The sequence below is a fragment of the Accipiter gentilis genome, chromosome 31, assembly GCF_929443795.1.
Source record: "Accipiter gentilis chromosome 31, bAccGen1.1, whole genome shotgun sequence".
NCBI lineage: Eukaryota > Metazoa > Chordata > Aves > Accipitriformes > Accipitridae > Astur > Astur gentilis.
This window is the reverse complement of record NC_064910.1, coordinates 16,093,460-16,118,915: the sequence shown is the minus strand read 5'-3', so window position 1 is coordinate 16,118,915 and position 25,456 is coordinate 16,093,460. Positions and strand designations below refer to the sequence as shown.

The 25,456-nt window shown below is 39.6% G+C and overlaps 1 protein-coding gene across 1 annotated transcript in view; it reads left to right on the top strand.

Annotated features, from left to right (window-relative positions):
- ANOS1 (anosmin 1) overlaps window positions 1–25,456 on the top strand; it is a 147,175-nt gene that overhangs the window by 75,381 nt on the left and 46,338 nt on the right. The window contains exons 3-6 of the mRNA XM_049834684.1: window positions 7,364–7,426; window positions 10,603–10,825; window positions 16,174–16,358; window positions 23,989–24,118. Coding sequence (XP_049690641.1) covers window positions 7,364–7,426; window positions 10,603–10,825; window positions 16,174–16,358; window positions 23,989–24,118 — 601 coding nt within the window. The remainder of the gene's footprint in view (window positions 1–7,363; window positions 7,427–10,602; window positions 10,826–16,173; window positions 16,359–23,988; window positions 24,119–25,456) is intronic.

Below are 25,456 nucleotides of genomic sequence, written 5' to 3'. Positions count from 1 at the left end.
AATTCTGAAAAATACATAGCGGTCATCTGTCCTAAAACATAAGGATGCACTCTCTGAATATTGATTACAAATGAAGGATTTTTCTGTTTCTTTGTATATATATACTTTTATTAATTAGAATAAATTAGTACTTGCAGATGATAACAAATTCCACGTTAGTAACCTGTTCCTTGTCATCTGCCCCATCACAGTACGTGTCAGGATGTCATCAGTACAGAACAAGAAAAAATACATTTTGAGAAAGACTAAGAAGTGCTCCTTAAAGGGATTTTAAAGACCCAGATCACTCTAACCAAGCACATTCTTTAGTGACCATTTAAAATCTAAGACCTGGCTTTCATTCAAAACCAGCTCTACAATTAGCAATACTTTCAGACAGTATCAGCTGGGTTCCCAGTGTACATGATAATGTCACAGAATAACCCCAACTGTAACTAATTTAATTAAGACTTGATCCTGGAATACAAAATCACTCCTTTTCACCAAATCATGATGCTCACTGACCTACAGGAGAGAAAACAGGCAACACAGTCAGGGAACCTTTCTCTGTCATTTAACCCATTTGTTTGTTCAGTTACAAGGGAAATATATTACTAGTGTAATTCTCATGAGAATCTCTTTAACGTGAACAGAGGAGCAACTCCAAGTAGCCACATGAAACTGCTATTTTACATAAAAGAATACGTTTCGCAGTTGTTTCTATTAGACTTTCAAAGTTTTAAAGATACTTAAACCTCTCCCAGTCTGCATTAAATGTAACTGAATTTTAGGAGCTGAAATGTCACACCGAGTTTCTAGAAAGTTGGTGACTAGTGCTCCGATGGTTCAGTCTGCTCATGGGGGAGGAGAGGCAAAAGAGGCAGAGAAGCAAGAGACTGACTCGGCCTAAAATGGATCCCACAAAATGCTCAGAGGCTTCTTGAGCAGCGTGTGTCGATCTACAAGCTAATACGACGGCTACTGATTCTGCAGTTGAACATTCCTGTCTGGGCTCGGGGATTTTTTTGGCCTGAGGAACCAGCGGATTCATTAGTGCATCTCCACCTCTAACGGTTTGTTTTAAACACGATAGACGTGTACAGGGGGTGCGTGACCTGACAGGGTGTACGAGCACCCGAAATTTCTCATACCTGAAGTGCTGCAGTGCCTCGTCTCGGGCACTCGATCACTAGGAAAGGTGCCCGCAAACTTGAGGGCAGTACCCTGATACTGAGAACCGCTCACATGGAGAATTACTCACGTGAAGCCTCCGAATCAATCAAACTATTGAGCGTGGGTTTTGGAGAGCATCCAGAATAATCCAGCATGGGAATGAGAAAAGGGGTTTTTTGCATCCCAATTCTGGATTCACTTACCTGCCTCTGCAGGATTCCTAACTCGAAGTGCCTGAAATTCTCACGGCGTATAGTTCTGTGTACCTGAGCTTTTCATTTTGTAACGTACATTATGAAACAGTCACACCTGTGTGTTCTGGGTGGGTAGACAGCCCACACCTTAGGGCTGGTCAAAGATTTAAACCGGAGATGAAAAAAAAATTGAACAGGGATCTTTAAAAGAGTGTGTTGAACTTCAATTTCATAACCAAACACTTCTTTCATTTTAATATGCAGAATTCAGGTAAGCTGCCTTGAATCTATGGAAGGAAAATACCCATCTTAAAGTTTATGAGGACATGCATTACCGCAGGAATTTGAGAGACAAATAAATAGAATTTTATAAAATGATTTGACAAAAATTATGTGCGTTCCTGAAGTGGGCAGCCAAAGTCCTTCAGATGGATTAATTGGTCTCATGTCAGGATGCTTTTCTTCTGTTTCATTGCAAATTGTCAAAGAGTTGTGATTCTTACCCACTTGTACGTGTAATTAATATTCTCCTATTCTGCTAAATTATTTCCTTGTAGGTATAGCTTTTAGAATTACACCGTGTCCTCCTAAGTGCAGAAGCACCAAATCAGACTCATGTGTCAATTTGGAGAATCTAATTTGGTCTTTGATTCAAACAGTAACATAAATACTGATATTTCTTTTTGGCATTAATAAATTAGATGTATCTTCTAGGAAGAGAACGTCTGAGGATTGTTTTTGTGTGTATGGGTCTTTTGGGAAAATACAATCCAGAGCTAATGGGAGTTTTTTTTAATTGACGCGTCAAAATTTTTTAAATTATGAATCTTCCTGATGCATCTCTTCAGTTTTATCATGACAAATAGTTTTGATAAACGCATCCTGCATCTCATGGCTCGTATAGTAAAGAAGAAAAGTAATTGTTCAACAGAAGATAGTATGTTCTATGATGCGATACCGCTAATACCTAATATTGTCCTACCAAGTTAGCGTGCTATTAATTGATTTGGACTGGTAAATATTCAACTGTGCATTTACTGTTCTGAAACCAAAAAATTGTGTTCTTTGGACAACTCACAGTCCAATTTTTGAGACACAGAAAGTAACAATTTCTATTCCTATTGATAAACAGCAGATGAAGATAAAAAAAATCTCAAAACCAGTTATGTCTCTCTTGCTGTCTGTTTATGTTTTACATAGTGTTTACTGCCACTGTGCTAAGATTTACAGATTGAAAATCACTTTTCTCATGGTTCCTTTGGGCGCAGTTGTATGTTTAAGTGTACCCATCGCGAAGTGATTCTAAGAGTGCTGAACACTATATTCTCCTTTGACTTTAGTTGAATTCCTGACCCCAAGAATGTTCTCTGCTCAGTGCCTGATAGTGAGTATATGTATTTTTCAGGTGCTTGTCTTCATGACATGGCAGGTTCTTAGGAGACTGTACACTGAAAGGTTATTTTCCTTTTTTTTAACCATCTAAGTTCATTTAATTAAATACCTTAGGACAGCAAAACACTTAAATATATATTGTAAACATAAATGATTAATTTCTGACCTTACTGTTGTGAGAAACCAGAATGGTGAATGATAAATTAAAAGAATAATTATATTCCAGTTATAACACTTTGATTCCATTCTTTTTACAACAGTTTGCATATGACTTGGTTCCCCTTTGGTGAAGGAAGAAGCCTTATTAGACAAAAGTACTGTGGGTAGACTCTTCTACTCTGAAATAGATAATTGTTTGCTTTTCAAACAGTCATAAATATGTCGTATCGGCTATTTAATTTAAATATAATATTTGAATAAATATACAGTATTTGAATGAGTATTTATTTCAATGCTTAAGTGATGTTTTGCAATTTATTAGGCTTTCAGAATTGCTGTGTTGGTGTAACTCTCTCCCATTCAAGTCAAAGGCAACATTTCCCAAGCAAAAGTGTTGGTGGACTATTTTGAAAATCCCCTTCCTAACTACTGTAAATGGTATGCATCATACGCTAATCTCATAGTTGCTTTATTTATAGTTTAAAAATCAGAACAAAAAAGACTTCTCTAACAAAAAAGAAATAAAAAAATACAAACCAAAATATTTTAAAGCGATAGTAATCCTTCTCCCTTGAATGCAACAGTAGTTTGCCCCTGTTCCTAATTTTATACAGTCTAACAGAGCTATAGTAGTATCTGATATATTACACCTATGTGTGTGTGCGTATGTACTCACACACACAAATTTCGAAGGACGACAACTGCTGTGGTGCTTTCTACTGGCCCTCCTTTTGGCTTCTGCTGCAGTTGTTTAGTATGGAATAACAGCCCTGCAGCAGGCTGGGTGAAGAAAGCAAGCCGACAGCTTCCAGGTTGATCCACAGGAGATGGCAAAACCGGCGCTTCAGGAGGATTCCATGTAGCAAGGCCATTGTAATTAACACCCGTCATCTTCTGAAGAGTGCCACCAGCCCGTAAGGACTGGTCCAGTGTTTCGTACCTCTTCCCAGCCCCGCAGCACAGCAGCCTTGACGGGATGCCGCAGCAGCGGCCAGTGGTGGCCGCAGGGGACCGGTGGCATTTGGGACGTCCCCGGAATGCCGGGATGCTCTCCGCATCGCCGCCCTCCTGCCTGCTGGGAGTCTGCCGGCTCCACGCCTCAGCTTAGCTTCGGTGGGCGTGTGGGAATGTCTGCAAGGTGTTTTTTATTACATAAAGAAGAGGCAAAACTGGCTTGCTGCTTGGCCTAGATTCCTTTTTATCCGGGATGGAGGAGTTCAGTATCCTTTTAACAGGCTCGCACATTTACGCTAATCCGGAAAACCTGGATGTGTTCACCTGCTGGGTGGGAATAGTTTTCTCACGGGTGATTTAGCAATTTCCTTGGAGCTCTTCTGGTCGGTGGGAAATGCTGTAGGCTTTCCTTTCAGACATCAAGGCTAAGCTAAACACCAGTGAAATAACCCCTGTTGGTCTGGGGGAGCTTTGGGTCAGGCCTCTGCTGAGCTGCATTGAAATTATTAGAAAAGTATTATTGAAATTTTAAATTTTAAGATGTATGCTCTTTTTTTGTCTTCTCTGAAGACTTGGATTTAAGAAAACAGATGTTATTGCCAGTAGTTCTGACTCACATTTTCTTGATTTTAACTTTTGTTATGCATGGAATGATACCTGTCAGAAAACCTTCAGCTGCTCTCGATCTAAGGCCTGATTCTGCTTTTTCTTGAGAGAATTTTCAACTTGGTGCTTGCCTTGGCTGGATGGACTAAAAATGGGGGAGATCCATAGCGGAGGGAAAAATATTTTACTTCAGTACTGAGCACTGCAAAATGTGTGTTCTTCAGTAGACTCATCTTGATGTACATTCATAGCAAAGCATGCCAAAGATGAGAAAAAACACACAACCCTTTCCAGATGAAAGATACAGCTCAGAGTGACACATGTAAATGGGATGAGAAAGTTTAACAGAACCAGGCAGGCTAAAGTTTATGGGGACAGAGAGTTTATTGGAAGGCTGAAATGTATGGAAAAAGACAAAAACATGTGCACAATAGCCCTTCTTCAGAGCTAGCATGAATATAACACATTGGATCTGGAACACATCTCCCTCTCCATATAAAAAACATCAGGAGAGACTTCATGGGGAAAAAAAGGTATCTCTGTACCTGAGATTATTGCAATTCAGAGGATAAAGCTCACCAGACAGTGGGGGGATCTTAAGATCTCAGCTGATTTACAGTTTAAGTTGAGGAGGCAAAGGTGAGACCTGGATCCAAGCTTCCAGCTTTTCCAGCTTCCCAGTTTAGGGGAACCTCATAACAGAGTAGCTAAGAGGGTAAACGCACAAACCCCAGTGTTTGTGAGGTGCTCTCACCCTTGTTATTGCAAGCTTAATAACTACCTTTTTAGAAGGACAGTCCCAAACTCTTCTAGTGCAAAGTCATTGGCAACATTTCTGTCTGCTACCAGGTTTTTTCCAACCTACAGAATGGTGCAGCTCCACTAGAGCCAGGCAGTCGGCTTCTGCAGCAGCCCGTGGTGCTCGGCTAAGCCCAGTGCTCTGAGGACTCTTCATACGGCAGGAGTAGGAAGATTTTTTTGTGTATGTGTAGGTAAGAGCACTCTAATCAGAGCCTATAAAGCTTATGATGGAGGTCCTATGGCTTGCTACGTCATCTGTTTCCCTTGGAGTATCCTGAGAGCAGTCAGATTGCAGGATACGGCTCAGCCCTGGTTCATTTTGTCCATCTTGCCTTTAACGTGTCTGAGTTGACGTGCCCATCATCTCTGCCTGCCCTGCTGGCAGGAGATGCTGGGGCTCAGCTAGAGCAGCTGGGCTGTCCTGAGAGTCAGCCAGTCAAGGCACCAAGTGCTGGAACCTACTTGCATTGCAGGTAAAGCCATCCTGCTACACGCGCCTTGAACAAACCCTCCGAAGCACACAGCATCTTGGTTTTTCCTTCCAGGAGTACCAACTGTTTTGTTCTAGAGCCCGCAAGAGAGGTGGGCCAGTCAGCATGAACTTGGTCCTGGCTGTCACCCGAAGGTTGTGGACACGCTGGTTTGGATACGCTCTGTGTGGCTGTGCAGCAGCAAAGCAAGAATTCAGAGAAGGCAAGGGTGTGGAAATCCTGACAGCCTCGAGGATCACTGACAAAGTCCCAGTGTGGTCAAAATGTTGCCGATTTTGTCTTGACACCATTTATACCTCTGTAATTTGGGGCTAAATCCATCGGACAGTTGGGAGAGTTGTAAAATTGGCGTGACAGTGGAATTGGGCTCAAATGTGCGGTAACTATACATTCCAGAGCAATGCTCTGGAATGCATTAAACTTACCGACTTCAGTGACATTTTGTAATGTATCCTTCTAATTACTCTGTATACGGCACATTGTGAATTTTCAAGAGCTAGAAATTGAGTCTGACATACCAAAATATATATATCTAGAAAATGTTTGAGTGGTATTTTTCATTCCTGAAATATATAACTTCTGTGACTAATGGTTTTATTATATTTTTCAGGTGTTGTTGCTAGTAAGAAAAATAGTTAGCTTTTAAAGCACTAACTTTTTTAGCACATTAACGGTACAGGTGGACAGCTGAGGTACAGCCTCTAAGTAGTCATGCTTTTTTTGAATAGCATACATATATAGGGATCCAATCTAATGCTATGTAAAAGAGAAGCAAATTATATAACTACTAAATTGCATGTCAAAGGCCTTTCTTTTTGGTGCAATAAGTATCGTTCCACTATTACCAGAAGGAGTAGGTGTTATTAACTCCCAACAATGCCAGTATTTTCCAAGATCATATGTCTAACAAAGGAAGAGAAGAGGTTTCTGGATGTGAGTCTGAATTTATGTTTCAGCTGCAGCAAATGCTCTCAATAGTTTATGCTGTGCTGTGAAGCTTGACTCTGGTTTGCAGAGTTTGAATCTCAACTCTGTGTATAACCGTGGCAATAGAGGTTGAAGGTGAAAAATGATAATATGGTACTTGAAGGAAAGTGGCTTTGCTAACAGACCAGTGCACATTGTCTATTTATGCAGGAATAGTGGTTAAACCTCTGCTGAGTTTACCCCAAAGCGTGATGAAATAGTTTCTCGCTTGGCAAGCCATGTGCCTGTCTAATCTTTAGGCTGGTCAGTGAGGAGAAGATGTAACTTTCTGTATTTTAGAGTAGTGCTTTTGACATTGTCTCTGTGATCCAGTGGCACGGTGTTAAATGGTATTAGGACCTAGATTCAGTAACACGGAAAATAGGATGGCGTATAAACAAGTGAGGCAATTGCCTTGTACAGTAAGAAATACTGAAAATATTTCTTGTAATCTAACCGTGGCTTGGCATGACCTTGCTCTGACACTGTGACTCAATGACACAATCTTATCCTCAGGAGAAGTGGATTTTTAAAGCCTATTATTAACTTCCTATGGGCCAAACAAACAACTGGAGAAGAAATGGGGTCATTTGTGGTTGTTTATTTCTTTCTCTTCCTGACACTTCTCTCCCTCCTGATTCTTCCTAGTGCCTGGAGCCCTGCAAAGAGTCCTGGGACCTGAAGAAAAACCATTGCCAAAGCTTCTGTGAGGTAAGTCAGCCCAAGGGCACTCTTTCTCACTTTGTTCTAGCTGTCTCTTTCATTTAAATTATTAGCTTCAAGGAGACAGCTAACAAACATGGGGTTTTTATAGCATTTGCTTTCATTTGTATGGGTACACATATAACAATTCAGACTTTTTAAGTCTGAGTTTAAAAAAAAAAAATAATTTTTTTTTTCCTGACCAAATGGTTTATCTCAACTTGAAGTTTTAAGACTTGATCCAGCCACTCTTACCTAACTTCTCTCAGAAGGTGCCGTTAAATCCCTCCTGCAAGATGCTATTTCTACCACATGCCCTTCTGTCTTTTCTGGCCATGTGTAAGAAAGAGTATCTTTGTTAAAAAGATAAAATGTCATTGTGTGAAAATCCTTGTGCCGGGTAGCTAGAAAAGATGGCTTTCCTGTATGTGAAAGTCAATCTGATTTCTAAAAGAATATCTCTCCAGGATTGTGGACTCCTAGTTCAGAAGACTACTATCAAAATACATAATTATTCAGGAACAATTCTTTGGAAAACTGTTCCTGAATCATGTTTCAGAATAACCTGGTGAATAAGCAAAGCTAGATGAGTTAAACTAGTACAAAAAAGGAGATGGTCATACTGGATTTAAAACATGGCTCTGCTCAATTGGTGGAAATGTATTTTTTAGTACAAAATGGAAATATCATCTCAATAGAAAGCTGCTTTATTAGAACTAAATCAATATAAGGATACAACTTTACTGAAGTCTATGAAAGTGTATGTTTATGAAGATTTTCAGCTTTTCCTATAAAAAAATAGAAAAGACCTTAAGTGATGAATTGATCTCAGTGATTTAACTCCTCCCTCATCGCTGTGGGCACTCTTTTTCTGGTACAAGAGCATGTCTTATGTTTAAATGATTTTAGCATCATGAAGGTAATCAGGAAAAGCTATAATTTCAACTAAAAAATACTTAGATCCAACTATGTGTAAATAGGGTTTACTGGATTACTGATGGATGTAGTTACATTAGAAGACAAAGAAAAATTTCTCATGAAAACCAATCCTTGTAAGAGTTCTTTAACCCAGATTAATTGCTGCTTCCTCATATAAAAAACTCTAGGGTAGTGTAATAAACCAGTTTTAGTGGATCTAATTTATGTCATTCTTGTATATCACTTCTCACTCAGGCTGTATGTTTCCAGATATGGGTGAAAATACGTATAAAATTGGTTTAAAAGGAAAACATTTGTAGAACACTGTTCTATTGTAGTTAAAAACAGTGAGCATCCCTCTTTGATTAGTGTTTTGTGGTTGAAGCTAAATTTAGAACTTCAAAGGCCTGTAATGAAGAGCAGCACATTTAGCAGCTAACTGAAAAATGAGCTGTGAAATAGGGTGAGGAGGAGAAGCCTTGAGGACGTATTGTGCCTCAGGGAGCTATAAAGTTTTTAATTAAGTAGCTGCAAATTTGTGATGTTTTAGGATTTGAAATTAGCTTCACACACACACACACAAAAGTAGGGGACTACTTTCCCTTCTCTCAGAGTCATGTATGCTCCATAGACATTGTTTGATTGAATTAAACAAGGCTGTTTTCCTTTGAGAGTGTTTTTAATCTTTTTGTGTTTTGTGAAAAATCTGGAGCTTTGTGATTCTCAAGGTCCCTGCCTGGTATGTTACTTCTTATCTACTCAATGAGTGTACTAATGTTAAAGGAACCTTATGTGTGAAGAAGAAAAGGAGAGAGTTTACCTGACTCCTTTTTTTCCATGAATTCAGTTTCCTGCTGGTTTAGCTTCTTAACTGGCTAACCATGGGATCAGGGGCATTCCAATGGGGAGGACAGCAGGAGTGTGGTCCAAGGATGGCTGGGGTCAGCAGGAGATGTAAGGACCGCTCATTTTGGCAGCCTTTAGGCTGGTTAAGCTGTAACACCTAAGTGCATCCTTAAAAATCTGATTCAAAAATTCTGGACTGTTCTGTAGGAGAAGATAGCAGAGGTAACGTAGTGGCACATTCTTGGACAACAGTGACTTTGGAGAATAAACTGACATATAGTCTGGGAAACACTTGGGCCTCCATAATAGGGGAGTCTTTCTCATTTTACCAAAAATAGGAAAACAGTAAAAATCAGAAAGTAAAACCTTTGAATATGGAAGGAAGTTGCAGAAATTACATGAATAGTTGGATGGAGACTGGGTTATAATTTCTGGGTAGGCTTAGGAATCTGTAAATCAGATCTGTCAGAGCGGAAGGTTTTTGGTTGCTCCGAGATAGAAAGACAGGCTATAGATAACCCCAGTTACATGGGTTGCCCATCTACAGTTCCAGCAATCACTTTGAGGGAATCACTTTAGCTGTTTTTGCACCGAACTACGTAAAAGACCAGATAAAAGAGGAGGTGAAGTCCCCGTGTCACACACAATGTTCTCCCCAGGGTGCTAGATGATATTTTTAATGGAGTTTTAAGTGAACTTTGTAAACTTCTGAGTAGTACACATGCTATAAAATGTCTATGCGTTGAAGCAACCTCTCATATAACTAGGACTTGATTTCTCAAAGAAGTAGCATCTACTTTGATCTTCAATCAGTATATTTAAGGCTTATTTTAATCTGTATTTTCTGCTGATAATTTTATCAGAAATTTAGTTCCAGTTCCATGAAGAGTTATACAATTCTTAATATCCTGGCAAGAACATAAAGATGCTAGAAAATCTTCTCTTAGCCAGCTCAGTTCAAACAGTATAACGAGACAAGATTTCAGTTATTTATCTAGAGTGGCATTACATCAGATATTGTGGGTAAAGTGTTATGAAGTACAAAGAGAGGAATGTGGGGTAGTCCAAAAAGAAGACTGTCTGACCATTGCTTCCCCTTTGTTTTGGGAATGTTTTTAATCTGTCATTGAGCAACTTTGTAGCCAGCCAATGTGAGGAAAACAAGGGGAAGCTGGCAGATATAAACAACTTTATTCCATTAAAGATGGTGGTCTTACTTGAGGGAATTCATCATTCTGTACTTGGAATGCTTTTTTAGAAGTGGCTTGAATATATAAATCTTCAGGGACAGTCTTGCAAAAGCTGAAAATCTGAATTTTCCTTTAGGAGGTCTTGGAAAATGTACAACATTTTTTCTTTTTTTATTTTCTTTTTTTTTTCCCTGTTGAAAACTTTGTACAATTCTTTTGTTTTCCCTTTAGCCTCTTTTCCCCAAGAAGAATTATGAATGCCTAACTAGCTGTGAATTCCTTAAGTACATCCTGTCTGTGAAGCAAGGGGACTGCCCAGCACCTGAGAAGGCCAGTGGTTTTGCAGCTGCCTGTGTTGAAAGCTGTGAAGCTGATAGTGAATGTTCTGGAGTGAAGAAATGCTGTTCCAATGGATGTGGTCATACATGCCAAGTTCCAAAAAATCTGTACAAAGGTAGAGATTATTAATATATACTCACCCTGGGCTAATAACCTCAGGCCATAATAAAGTCTCCTAGAAAATCAGGACTTTCTTTTCGTAGGAGTTTGTATGGATGGGAAGAAAAAGGAGAGGTGCCTGTAGATATGTGGCTGGACACTGAAAGGGTGGAAAGTCAGAGAAAAATGTTGCTCAAGTTTCTGATTTTTTTTCCCCTTTTGAAGCCCATGTCTGGAAATCTGTGGAATGTAAACATGTGGCTATTATGAATCATCTTAAGCAGAACAAACTTGCCAATTTAGGTGAAATCTCACTTAATTTGATGCAGATGAGAGAGAATGCAGCAGGAAAATACTTAACAATAAATAGTTCAAGTCCAATTAATCACAAATAACATTTAAGTTTATAAGCCAAGCAGGTAGGGCTACCAAATAGGAAGCGTGAGGTAGTCTGGTAAAAGAACAAATCAATGCATTGTATTTGACATTGGTGTTCCTAATGACCTAAGAACAAAATAGTGAAAGATTATACTATGCAGATATATATATATATATAAATTCATTATTTAAATCTAAGGCAGTCTTATTTAAAAATGTTTAATTGTTTTGTGTCCTGAGATTCTGTGAAAAAAGGTTTCCCATGACATCCATAGACAAGAACATATAGCCTTAGAAATTATTTGCTTAGACAAACTCCAGATTTTAATTTGTTGGCATTAAAAAAAGCTTTATACATGGAAATATTCTGAAAATGCACTCGTAACACAGAACAATGAGCATTTATGAAAGGCATTTTTATGTTCCACAGAGCTGGAATGTTTTGTTTGAAATCCATTCTCCTTACTTCAGTGATAAAAAACTAAATATTAATCAGTTATTCTTCTGATAGCATAGGCTCTCTGTGGAGAGCCTAATCAGCAGAACTCTGAACTAAGGTCCAGGCTTAGGTCTGAATCCAGACTTATTTCCATCTGTAGTTGGAAAAATGGTAAAATATGTGAAGGAGATGGTGATTTTATTTTTATGATTATTGCTTTAACTGATATGTTGATGCATCTTTTTGAATGTCCCTAGTGATGAGAATGTATGTCAGAAATAACGTGCTTTGACTTTTGAATCCTGTCTTCGAGTGTACAGGATGGGCCATCAGGAAGCACTGTCTTATTTACTTATTTATTTTTTTTTTTATCTTATTTTCTCCATTATAAATGGAGAAAATTTGATCTAGGAGTCATAGAGGTTGAGTAAGCATAGAACTGATGAAGATAGTACTCAGAGTATTTTGAAGAGCAGGCAGTACTGTCATCCAGCTTTCCAGTGCAGAAGGGAAATGCTCTTGCTTCCAAGACACTTCAAAGCAGCCCCTTTAAAATGATAAGGAATTAATACACTCTTATACACAGCACCTTTCAAAATGAAAATTATTAAAATGGATCCCTTAGTTATTTCTTTCGTCTTCTTGAGACAAATGACCAAAGTGATGAACTGCCATTCCTAGTGCATATACAATGATTGACATGATCAGGCTCCATTCCACAACTACAAAGCATTCCGGTAACTGTAACAGCTGGAAAAGGTGAAAACAAAACAAGCAAAGAAACAAACAAATGGAACAAGATGACATGCTTTTGGAGAGGACACAGGATATGACACATTGTATAACTGCACGCTGGAAAGTCTACTACTGTTCAGCCTAATTATATAGGAACAGAACTAACCTTCTCTAACATCTTATCACCTATCTGCAGGAGGTGCTTGCTTGTAAGAGCATCTACGTCTTGCAGAGGAAGGGCAAGCCCAATACTATACGATGAATTCAGCTAATTAGCCTCTTCAACCTGTCTTTTTGCAACAAAGGACAAATAGAAGCGGAGCAGGCTTGCTATTCATTTCCTCCAGGGGTAAATGACCTTCCTGTCACTAAGGAAGAGCAAACCCTGCAAGCATGACTGAGGTCTAGTGAATAAGTTTAGTACTTATTCTTATCATTTTGACAGCACTCACAGCTAGAAAATGAACTCAGATTGAATCTAAGAGTCTAGAGAAGTTCCTGTTGATCAAGCTCTGGAGATTAGTTACAACAGCGGATATAAAATACCCATCTGATTTGCTGTATTTACAAACTGGATTTGCCCTCTAGTAGAGTGCTAAAGCCCAATCCTAAAAGAATATTAATGTAAGTACACTGCCACCAAAGTCATATATTGCAAATGTCGTTGGATTAACGTAACAAGTCCAGTTACTTGCTATCCTAATTGTTTATTGGCTTGCATTTGCTATAATCTTCAAACTGTCTATTTTCGTTGTATTTTTTTCATCTCTGTTGGGAGTGTTACTAATCAGTTACACAGTCTTCACATTTTTATTTCCCTTTGCTGGAGATATCAAATGTTCTCTCCTACTCTTCTTTCATCTGCTCATCCACCTCCTTTACATTGTCTCAACTAGTGAAGGACTTCAGAAAGTGTCCCTTCTCCGTGGCTTATATAATTTTTTTTTCTATATGGAGGTAATGATGTTATAAATAACAGTAAGTGCCTAAAGTAGATTTGGTACTAGAGTTGGGGGCGATATCTCTGTTTAGAAATAAAAGTTTAAAAATGCAGAAGAAGACGGAAGGAAGAGAAAGGGACAGAAGAAGCGTGATCAGGTTCACTTTGTCTAACGTGCACGATGAATTCCCAAACAAGGACAAGGACAGGTATCTTTTTCTGCACTCAGCTGATGACAGCTGAAAAAATTACCCATCACCTTTTTCCTGTTCAGAAGTTAGTGGTCTCTCAGATGATACACCTGCTTGTGTGAACTTTCCAGGACCTCTTTTTAACAAAGATTCAGGGTTCATGCTGTCTAAACCAGCCTAACTAGTTTTGTCGGAAACATGTAAGGGAGCAATCCATACAGCAGAACAAACTGCGGATCTGGGCAAGGTAAATTGTGAAGATTGTGACATTTAAAGGGTGTGATGGTATGACGATATTATAATAGGGTAGCTGGGGCCAGGTAGTCACCCACAGTTTAAAGACTCTTTCCATGCTTAAAGAAAAATAGTTTTGTATTAAAAAAATAGTGTACAGTTTTAAAAGTGCACATCTCTGAGTCTTTGAGCAACTGTGTTTACAATTGCACTAATGCCATGAATGTACCCTTTACTGCCTGAAACCCTGCCATGAAAACTTTTTGAATTCCTGGGGAGCTGACATGCAAGATACAGATTCTTATGATGGACCGGTGTGCATTTATTTTCCATGGCACAGAGATGCATGTGCTGTTTGAAAGACACCTTTAGAAACATTTTTCCTGGGCTCTGCTATCGCACACATACAGCAAGCAGTGATGTGAATTCTTCAGTTAAGCACTGCAGACATCAGAGGACTAATTTGTTCCAGCACGATGAAAGGGCTGACCATTTACATAATAAAAAGCACATTGAAGAGTAATTGGATCTACACATCTGGATATTAAATTGATGGTGCTGGTTCTACAGAAGTATTTTAAAATGCACTTGTGCTGGGCTCTCGTTGTTTGTGCTGCTGCGCCCCATCTGCACGCAATTACGTAACGCCGGAGAGGCTGAGATCCTTGCAATCAAGTGAATCCAACTGCCCCTAATGCAAAGCAGATGGAAGTTTTCTTAACATGCAAATTGTAGGATTATTGTACATCATAATTAAAGACGGATTTTCAAATGTGGAAATCCGAACTGACATGTTCTGTGATGTTCGTTGTATTAGACTAAGACTGCAGGCTGTTGAAGGATATCCAGGGTTTAAACTGCTGTGATAACCAGATTTAAGTCCTGAATTTTCCTCAGGTTGATTTTAGCTTTCTTCAAGGGCTACAAGATCGATTTTTATTTACTTATAGATAATTGTATGATCAGATTTAGGAGAACACCTCTTAAAATATAAAAGCGGTTTGTTCGCCTAAGGAAATTTTGCTACTCAGTCATCTGTGGCAGACTGAGTAGGAAACAATTTATCGAACCAACACATACAGCTCGACTTATGTGGACACCCACTGAAATGGCAAAATAACTAAAGTGCATTTGATAACTTGCTAAGAAGGTGTATATGTCAGCATAGAAATCTTATTTGTGACATATCATGAAGTGACAAAATGCTGCGCACTCAAATATATGAGTTCCTGAAGTCTGTCTAGAGAAATGTATCTAACTTGATTTGTTGATTTAATCAAAAGATGCCAAATTTGAAGAGTTGTTTTTTCCTTCAAGCTACTGCAGGTGTTTTCAAAAAGGTGATGTTACCAGCAGTAGAAACAACAGAAATAACCGTCCTTCAGTGTCACTGTGTAAAGAAAAAGTGCTGTAAAATTTTAGAAGGACATCTTTGTCTCTGAAATGTAACAGTTGGACAATATATATTAGGTATATCTATTCGAAGATGCTTTGGAATTACCTTTCCAAGATCTTTAGGGAAGAGTGGAGAGTGACACATCATACAATACAGTTACATGTGGGTCAATAAGATCATGGTGCCATGGAGAAGGCAAACAGCTTTAAGTATATCAGACTAATGTAAGACGCGTGAAACAATCCTGCTTCTCAAGTCGATGCTGGTGAGAGCTTAGACACAGTCTGTGCCCAGTTTTAGGCTTGACACTGGAGACGGGCTGTGGGCCAACGTGAGAGTTTCCAGAGACGACTGCAAGAATGATCAGAGGTCTAGAAACACTGATTTAAAAGGAAGATGGGGTGCCCTGTGGTTCTTAGGCTGAAGAAGAAAACATTCAGAGGCATGATAACAGTCTTGCGGTTCATAGAAGGCTCCCGTGTAGATGAAAGAAAGAATCTGTTCTCCACGATCCATGAGCGTCACGGACAAGTTTCAAGTTTAAGATGCAGCAGAGGAGACTAAACAGGGTAGTGAGAAAGCTTTCTAATCGTAAGGATAGAGTAGTGGAATGGAGTGCTACGTGTTGCTGTGGAAATTCTGTCATTAGATGTGTTTAAGGACAAATTGGGTGAAAAACTGAACAACAGGTATGGCTGGTTCTTCTTGGGATCAAAAGGATCTTTCTCCAGGTTATCAAAGAATATTTGGAAAGTGTTTTCTGTGAGATCAGTTTTAGCTTAAAACTTTCAGATCCTTTAGTTTTTAAATGAAATAAAGATATATTTTTGAAGGTTTTTAAAAACAAGTTTTATTGTTAGCAGATAGGTCAGCTATGAGCACTTCTGAAACTTCCATGCTCATCAGCCTATCCATTCCCCCTTTTTTCCTTCTGTCTGACCAACAATCTTTTTTTTTTTAGATTATTTGTTTTATACAGCTTCATCTACGTATGGTTTAATCACATCTTGTAAATTACTCATGTATTTTTGTCTGCATGTTGCTATTACAGGTGTTCCACTGAAACCCCGGAAAGAATTAAAATTCATAGAACTTCAGTCTGGAGACCTGGAGGTGAAGTGGTCTTCAAAATTCAATATTTCTATTGAGCCTGTGATTTATGTTGTTCAGAGGCGGTGGAATCAAGGAATCCATCCAAGTGAGGATGATGCTACTAACTGGCAAACTGTGGCACAGGTCAGTTCTTTGTAAAGTGATATGGATCCCATACGATCCAGACGATGATCTAAAGGTCGTCTTCAGATCGGAGAACAGTTAGATCATTCACAGGTGGGGAGGCTCATGCAGAGGGATCCCTTTATGGGGTCTCTCTCCAGGTCATGACAGAGCTGCAAACAGAATCCAGATCTCCAAGGCCTTACTTCACTGCTCAATGAACCGTTTCCTAGATTTACTCAAGAGAAATGAACGACAGTATTTTCACTTCTAGTTTTTCAGTTATAGAAACATCAAATGCTTTTGGTATGTATTGAAAATGATTTTGTAAAAAAATATACCAGTAAAGAAGTAAATAATGGTTTCCTTGTCCCTAAAAGAAAAAATACTCAGAGGTCTATGTTTTCAAAATGAGCTTATTTTGTGGGTTTGCTCTCCATAGATATGTATCTATAGAACTAGCTGGAGGCTTGATCTTCATAAGGCTGGTGAGCGGCACTTTCTTGTAAGCACATGCTTATGGTCTATTCAGATGGGAATTCCAAAGTCTCTGAAAGCTACAAGTCTCTTGAAAAATGTAGAATTAGATACCAAAATCCACTGAAGGAAGCACATAAGAGACATAGTTCTTTTGAGGTCAGTGAGACTCGGTGCACAGTCTCTAAGGGATGGCTTGGATCTTATAAAAATGATAAGAAATACAATTGGTGAAAAGGCTATTTAATTTTCTAAAATAAAACAAAGAGTGAAAAAAAACTCTAAAACTTTTATTCTTTGTAAAGTTGTTTTTTTCAGATGTTACCCTCCCAATTCGGAAAAGCCTATGATGTCATGCTCTTATCACTCAGTGCAATCCAGACTGAAAATGTAAGATTCATGAGCAAATGTTTCTTAATGAGAAGCAGCCAACAGAGCATAAATTTTCACTTAGTTTCTTCCCAGTTTCAATCTGTTTTTTAACATGCTGACAGTCCACCTGGATGGCAGAGTTCCAATCGTTTATCTTAACTGCTTCACCCTCATCTCTGCTGACAAGAAAACTAAAATGCTGATTTTGAAAAGACCTGCAAAATGTCATTATAGCTATGAGAAAAAAAGGAAAGAGAGAATAAATAGAACCATCCACAAAATAAAGTAAGGACTTTAAATTCTGTGACAATCTGTGTTCATTCTCAATTCAGATTGTGTAGGGAAAAGCTATCTTAAAATAATGTCAAGTTTGTGAAACTGAACACTGAGAAGTGAAGTTCTTAGCTTCAGTGTGGAGCTACAGGCGACTGTCACTTTGTTAGAGTCTTGCTCAGAAAAAGTCACCTGCAGCAGAGCCTGGCACGAAACTCAGCTTGTGCAAGCCCAAGGGAACGTGCACACCTCCAAACCTGATAAAGTTGCAGTGACTTATTTATTATCTCTCAGGCGAGGTTCAGGCCCTCAGTTTGCATTCTCCCTGTTCAGCAACCAACCTCCTACCTTTTCTACCAGGGAAATACCACGCAGCAAAAGTGAGCCAGATCTGGATTACTCCTCACTGTTGCCTTGCGGTGCGTGTGTGCTGGACTGCAGAAGCCCAACTCTTCGGGCTGGTGGATCCAGACTGCAAAGGTAGCACGCTGCTGTGCTTTTTCTCATCCCAGAAACAGACCTCATGCACGTTTCTGGAAGCATGCACCATCTATGCTCCACGGGAGCGGAGCATATGCGAACCTCCGCCTTCTTGCAGCGGGTGTACAGCAGAGAGTGGTGCAGAGACGTGTTCTTGTGCAAGAGCGATAAGAAGCCTGGCGGCTGCCTTTCCTGGGGGTCTGTAACACGCAGGCAGAAGGGGCTGAGTTAATCACTGTGGCAGGAGAAGCCTCCTCCGACTGACATCTTTCCGAGACCTTCGCTGTCCCTTCTGCATCACGAGAGGCGTGTTTGATTGTGTGATGGACCCCACTAGCCCTGTCAGGTCAGAGCAGGCTTCGGGATGTCTGACGGGCGTCGTGAACTGTGTATGTCTTATGGGACATACAGGCTGGGCACCCTTGAGGGCGACTAATAATCAGAATCTCTGTCTCTATAGAGTAATGTACCTCCATCATGTTTTAGACATCCCACCAAGCAGTCAAATTTGTCAAGTGTGGCTGCCTGCAATAGAATTTATTTTGCAATGTCAGCAACAAGGATGGATATCCAGTTTGACTAAAGTGACTGTGTGCATGGCCTCCGGGCTTTTCTTGTCTATATAACCGAGATTTTTTCTTGTATGATTCCAAAACATTGGGGTATGAGACCTTAATTACAGGCAAAGGCGGCGAAGAGCTCGGCCATTCGGCTGAGAGCTCCTGGGGCATCTCAGTCCAGGGGAGACAATGCTGGCTCTTTCATTACTCTGCAGCTTAAGCTAGAGAGCGTGTGAAAAACAGCCAAAGATCAAAAAGGCTGTGGGTGAGGATCTGAATTTCTCTATGCTTATGCCGATATGTAGTGTAATTATGCAAAGTTATTCTTTGCTTCTTCTTATAAGAAATTTCATAATATTTTATCAGAGTTCCTGATCCAATATTCTATTTTTATTATCTGTCCAAGAAGAAATGGGGTTATAATGTTCAATAACTTTATTTTAAGGTGTTTACTTTTAAAAAAAAAACCTTGCTGTTTTCTATTGCCTTTACATGAGCTAATTTGCAAGTAATTTTTCGTGCCTCATGTATTTCTACTGGATAGTGAAAAAATAATTTTGAAAAAGATTGTTTCCTTTGTACTGTATTGTGTCATCAGTTCTTTTCTGATTTTTTTTTTTAAGGAGGGAGGCTCAATCTATTAAAACGTTATTTATTTAACTGTCCAAGTATACAAAAAACCCAAACACATTGAAGACAATTTTAGTTATTTTTCACTTCAGGAAGAAGGGATTTTGCTAACTTTAGTTTTTTACTGCACATTTTTGGGAGAACATGACATAACTAACCATTTGACTAATTTCCATTGATTAATATAAAAACTATGGGAACTAAGACACTAGTTAGCCTAGTTAGCTATGATGTACAGTGTCCTAAGTGGTTATGCCAAGTTTCTTACGCTACTGTTTTATAAGGTTTAACCAGCTGAGCAGAACCTGCTGCACTGTCCTATGAGAATACATCTTGTGAACCGTTCTGTTTGGTGCTAATGCTTTCTAAAAAGAATAGTATTACTGTTTACATTGGAAACTTAGATATTTAATTGTATTAATCTAAATAATGAATTTCCTTCAAATATGCCAGGTGAGTTATTTTCAGACAGAACAAGTGTATGTTGTGTGAATGGATGTCAAGTATGTGTGTGTGTGTGTGTGTGTGTGTGTGTGTGTGTACACACACACACATACTACATATGGGCAGACAGGAATGAAGTTTACTTATTAGTTTATTCCTTTATTAAAAGAAATAAAGGGCAGTATTTACTGCTAGCTTGATTGTGACAGACCTTAGTGCTTCACCTTGGAATTGTCTAAATGATGTGGACAACTAATCTTTTTTAAAACTTGAATTTTTTGCGACACCTAAAGTTCTGGTTCTGAGGATCACAAAAGGTTTCTCAGCCCCTGACAGTGAGAAACCCCAGATGGAGCTCACCACCAGTCTTGTACACTAAAGGTTTCTCTCTCCTTCTTGCAGGAGGGGCTTGCTTTGGTGAGTGTTCTTAGAAAGTGCCCACCTTGTGTGGGATTGCGTTCCCATGAAATAGGGGGGGTTCTGCTCTCCTTTGATAGAGTAGTAGATGCAGCACTGTCAGGTTTCTTCTGTATCAGAGGAAACATAACCTCAGCTCTTCTGATACCCTGGATGGTATCCCTTCATTCTCTGAACTGCAAATTCTGTTATCACTGTGGTTCTTTCAAGAGGAGGTGTAGAGCTATGAACTCAGGAGGGGAAGGCTGTCCTCTCCATCTCCATTCAACCTTTGCACTACAGAAGGGAATCCGGGATCGACCGTGTGAAAGATAGGGAATGAACACAATGAAACAGTGCATTGATTACTGTAATCCTTGGTGAGGGGAGAATCCTCTGTACCAGTCTTTGCTGTGAAGACCTTCTTACACCAATTTTTGCAAATATATATATAAGACAGAAAAAAATCCTTGGAGTGGTGATGCAAGAATCCCATCTGATGGCCTAACTGCTATGCTGCTGGGTCATATATTCTCCTTCTTCTCCCTCCTCATCCTAACTAATCCCACTTTCCCTTACAAGAAGTTGTAGCTTTCAGCCTTCCTTTTTCCGAGGAACAGTTTTGCCCATGAATGTAGAACATGTTCTAATTCCAAAGAGCATGCGACATCCAAGATGCTAGGGAATATTTTCTCCCAACCTTGCAGACAAAGGGTGGGATTGAAGATAGGTCGTCCGCGCTCTGGGTAAGTACTTTAGTCATTAGTCAGTTATATGAGCTGGGATCTGGGGAGATTTCTGTAGGCATTTTGAAGAGAATAGCAGATAACCCATTTTGAAAGGCAGGGTGAGGGGGGACTACTTTCAGGAGAGGCCTCAGGGCTTGAACAGTTAAGGGTTGCTGGGAGAGGAGGAGAACTGTCCATGCTTCCTAAATGGGACAGCTCTGGGCAAATCTCATCGAAATTCCCACCTGAAAGCCCAACCACTTTCTTCTTTCTGGCCATCGGAGGTGGCCTGTTGTCCCTTAGACCTGAAATGCACTCTTGAGAAGGACCGTCAAGCTATTCTCCATATTCTCCAGGTTATGTCATTGCGATTACGTGCTGCTCTTATATAAAGTTGTATTGTAATGTAATTAATGGGGATTTTCCCTTGTCTTCATTGAACTTTGGATTGTGCTGAAGGTGGACATGTTGGCCAATGATTTTGTGTGAGGACTCATTTGTTATTTTAATCCAAATGAAATGTCTATTAGGATTGGAGGTTAGCTTCAAAACATTCTTCTTCTAAGTAAATGCGTAATGCATAGCCAAAATTAGTAGTAATTATGACCCCGTAATGATTTGAGGGGTGGTCTTCTTGTTTTGTCTTTTATTTATGACTCTTAAACAAAATATACTAGCATTCTAAGAAATTAGAATCAATAAAATTGTTGTTTAATTTCTCTCATATTCAGGTAGAATTTTAGGTGTGTGATGAAATTCAACCATTAGTTATTTAATACCACTCAGCGTACCATTTAGAGGGCTTACATTAAGATAAGACAGATATTGAAAGGACTCTGAATATTATGATCTCAGCTCCAAACATACTTAAGTAGTGAGAACTAACTAGACTAAAGCAATTAAACAAAAAATTCAGTTTACCATTAAGGTAGTATAAGATATTTCAGTAGTATTTAGCTCTTTCTTGAAATCTGTTAAATCTATGTAAAGGTTGCTTGGAGGTGCCAGAGTAGTTTATAGTGCAAGAGTTACAGATACATCTCCTGCATGCCATTGAGTTTAACAGGAGCTTTGCCAACAAAAGAAACGATTACAATAATAGGCCCTAGGTACGTTGATAAATTAAAATAATTTTGGTGATACAGACTGACAGATTATTTGATTTTACAGTATTTCACGGTTGCCATGAAGACTGACACAACTGAATCCCTTTCTTTTAATCAGTCCTAGCAGAATAACTGAGCCGATGCAAATGACAAGATTCCTTAGCTGAGGAATTTGGGGTCAATTCTATTCAGATTATGCTTGCCTTGTAACTAAATTCAGCAAATCTGTTCTTAAAATCCCACAGTGTTGTAACTAGTTAATTACAGTTAGATATTGGTCCTGACCCTGGTTTTAGTTGCAGCAGTAGCCTGAATATATCCTTGGGATTTTTTCTGGTAGTATAGCGGTAGTTTATATTACTCTAGTTCACTGTCTAGTCTCACCTGCAAGTTCTTGAGTATGTGGGCCTGCATGCTGGAAAAAACTAGCACATTTGAGTGCTCCATAAAATGAAAATAATAGTAAAAATTGGTTCAGGTAGGCTTTTTCTTCCCTAGGGGAACCCCTTCACTGGGTGAGATAATTCACTCTACAGGTAACATAAAAGCTAAAAAAAAGGAAAGATGAGAACGGCAATGAAAACATCAGGACTGTTACCCCTGCTTAGGCTAAGAGGACAAATACAGCAGTCTGAATGGAGAAGGACTCTAAGTAGCAGCAATATGTGAGGGGCTCAAAGTCTGCAACACTTACCAGTCCGAGAGCAGTTAACAGTGCAGTTTAGAAAGGCTCTCTTTCCTTTACATGCACACGCAAATGAGATACCTGTTTCCGTAAATTTTGCTTGTCACCAAATGAAGAGCTGAAGTGCAGGATAACACCTACAAATTTTATTTGTCAGGGCTCTAAAAATACCATTGCTGGAGAGCTGAAGCAGCTTCCTCAAGCTCTGGCCATCTGAGTTAGATCAGCAGCTGCTGCTTTCTTACACAGACTGGAAAGGGAGCAAAAAGCAGAAATTATGCTGTGCCTTTTTTGGGAACTACTTGGCATCATTGCAAGTAACATTGAAGGCTATGCAGGGAAGGTGGGGTTTTGAAGTTACAGAAAACAGAGCTTGTAAAAATAAATTGATGTCACTACATTTTCAATGAGCTTGCATGTTTGGTCAGCAATGGTAATCAGTAATGATTGTATAGTGTATTTTGACATATACAGGACATTTGGTTCAGGTTCATGTGTTATTTTGATTAAAGAATTAAAATGCAATAAACATGACATCCTAAAATAAATTGAAAACTCGATAATTGGGAGGTAATAGCAAAAGTAAAATCTGCAATAAGTGGATGAATTTGTGGAGTTCTACAAAAATGCTACGTCTTCTGTACTTGGCAGTGATTCAGCAGTTACCAGGAGGCTGTGTTCAGTTCTGGTGTTTGTACCTTAGGAGGAATAAGAAACAGTGCAGGAGATAGCTGTTTAAAGGGAAAAAAGAAAAAGATAGAGGAAAGCGGGGCTCAGAATAAGAGCATGTAAAGCACCTCCTACTGAAAGGGTTCAGAGTGCCTCTATGTTTATGCCATATTTCAGCAGTTAAGGCACTCCCCCCAGAAGTTGGAAATTGAACTCGTGACACTAGCAGTCGCGGTGGGTGTTGTTGGAGAAAAGGTCATCTCCTATGACCTGAGAAAAGTCTGCAGGGAAGAGTTAAGGCCGGGAGTGTCTTTTTGACAGAAGTGCCAAAGATCTGAAGAAGGCCTACATTCATTACCTGAGGGTTTTGTGTTTCCTGTGAACCAGAAGAGGCGGCTTCTCACGGTGCTGGATTTTGTGAAGCCATTTTGGACCCCTAATTCTCTGAGAATTGGGAATTGGAGAAACCATTCCTGTGACCTGGGGCAATGAGTTCCCTGAAACGTCAACACCTGAGCAGCTAGGACCTGTACACTGGTATATATCACTGGTTGTGATAACTGGGAAACTAATTTGGGAAATTTAACACTTCAGTTTTCTAAAGGTTGCTTTTTCCAGAAGAGACCCGCAACGCACTGTAAAATCGGGTGGTTATATGATTTTTTTTCCCAGCTGTAAATGCTTCGCAGTGCAGAATGATGCTCGGGGTCGGGTGAGGTGGTTGCTGACCCTGCTGCGGATTCAGTCTGGCTAACGGGTGTTGCGTGGGAGATGATAGCGCAATTAGCCCTGTCAGAACAACGAGTGTAAGTGTGACATTTTCCCCACCAGACTACAGATGAGCGGGTTCGGCTGCCGGACATCCGAGCGAGCCGGTGGTACCAGTTCCGTGTGGCAGCGGTGAACGTGCACGGGACGAGAGGCTTCACGGCACCCAGCAAGCACTTTCGATCCTCGAAAGGTTAGTTTTGTTCTGCCGTGTCTGATGCTCACCTTCTGCTCACTCACATGTGGAACACAACCTGGTCTGCCTACTTTTCTGTATTCAACAGGTGGGCTTTTGGGGTAGTTTTGCCAGCGGCTTTAGGAATGGTGTGAGATTTGTTTGAAGTCAGCAAAGGAATTAAAGGTTAAAGATGTCATTATTCTTTTATCAGTCAGGGGTCTCAACGAACAAACCTCCTTTTAAACATTTTCCGCACGGTTGGTATCAAACAACATGACCCTGACCATGAAACATGAAGGAACTGTCGTTTCAGTGTGTTATTCCGAGAGGTTTCTCTTATTTTTCTTTTTAGTTACGAGAAATACGTTGCTGCCATATGTTTAGCAGAGTATTAAAATATCTTGTTGCCTGTATCTGAATACTTGCAGCAGCATTGTTTTGATGGAACTGCGGGCTCTCTTAATATAACTTTCCCCTTGCTGGCAGTAATTGTAAGGACTTAAGAATAAAAAGGGTATAAATGCTAAATAGCATGTTTCTGTTCATTAGAAAGGCATGCTGGACAATCCACAAAGTACTGTAGGAATTTTTGTTGCCATTTCTGGTTTTGCAAGGGTTTGGGTAATAAAATAACTTTGAAAATTATCTCTGTACCAGTAAACGGTCCTGGGGGGATAAGGGAGATAGAAACTGATCTCCTATCCTGTGAAGTTGGTGGCATTGTCCCTGCTGTGCCTTTGACCCACGCGAAGGAAAATTTTTCCTGGATGACTCTCAGGCATAGTATAGGAGTTAGCAGAGGCCAGAAACTATTCCTGACAGACAGATGCTCTGGATGTGGTCACCCTCTCTTAAAGGCAGTCGATAACGTGGGCATAGCCAGACCGTGCTAGTTGACTTTAGTGCCAAAGAATGAGATGTAGCACTCTTCACTCTACTAATAGAGGTAGTTTCTAATAGAAAGACTTGTCTTAGTTTTAGTAGTGACAGAATCTTTACACTGGTATAATGCACACTTCAAGGAATGCGTTTCCTCCTCTTTCTGCAGACAGAATTATCTGGCAATACAGGCAGTTGCCATCTATGGGTTCCTGTGCTAGCTTTTAGCTTGCTGTTTGGCCATAGTCAGTCCTAGAAAAAATTCTTATTGTAGGTGCAGTTGTAGAGGCATACAAGTGCTTTTGCTGGTATGGATGGTTTAATTACTTACTGAATAAGTATACATTAGACTTAATAAGTTTTTGGTGCTATAACCGTATTTGTGGTAGGAAGGTTGGCTGCCATAGCTATCCCATTACTGCTGTGACCACAAGCCTTTTCAAGTATGAAAGTATTCTTTTAAGATTTTTTTAT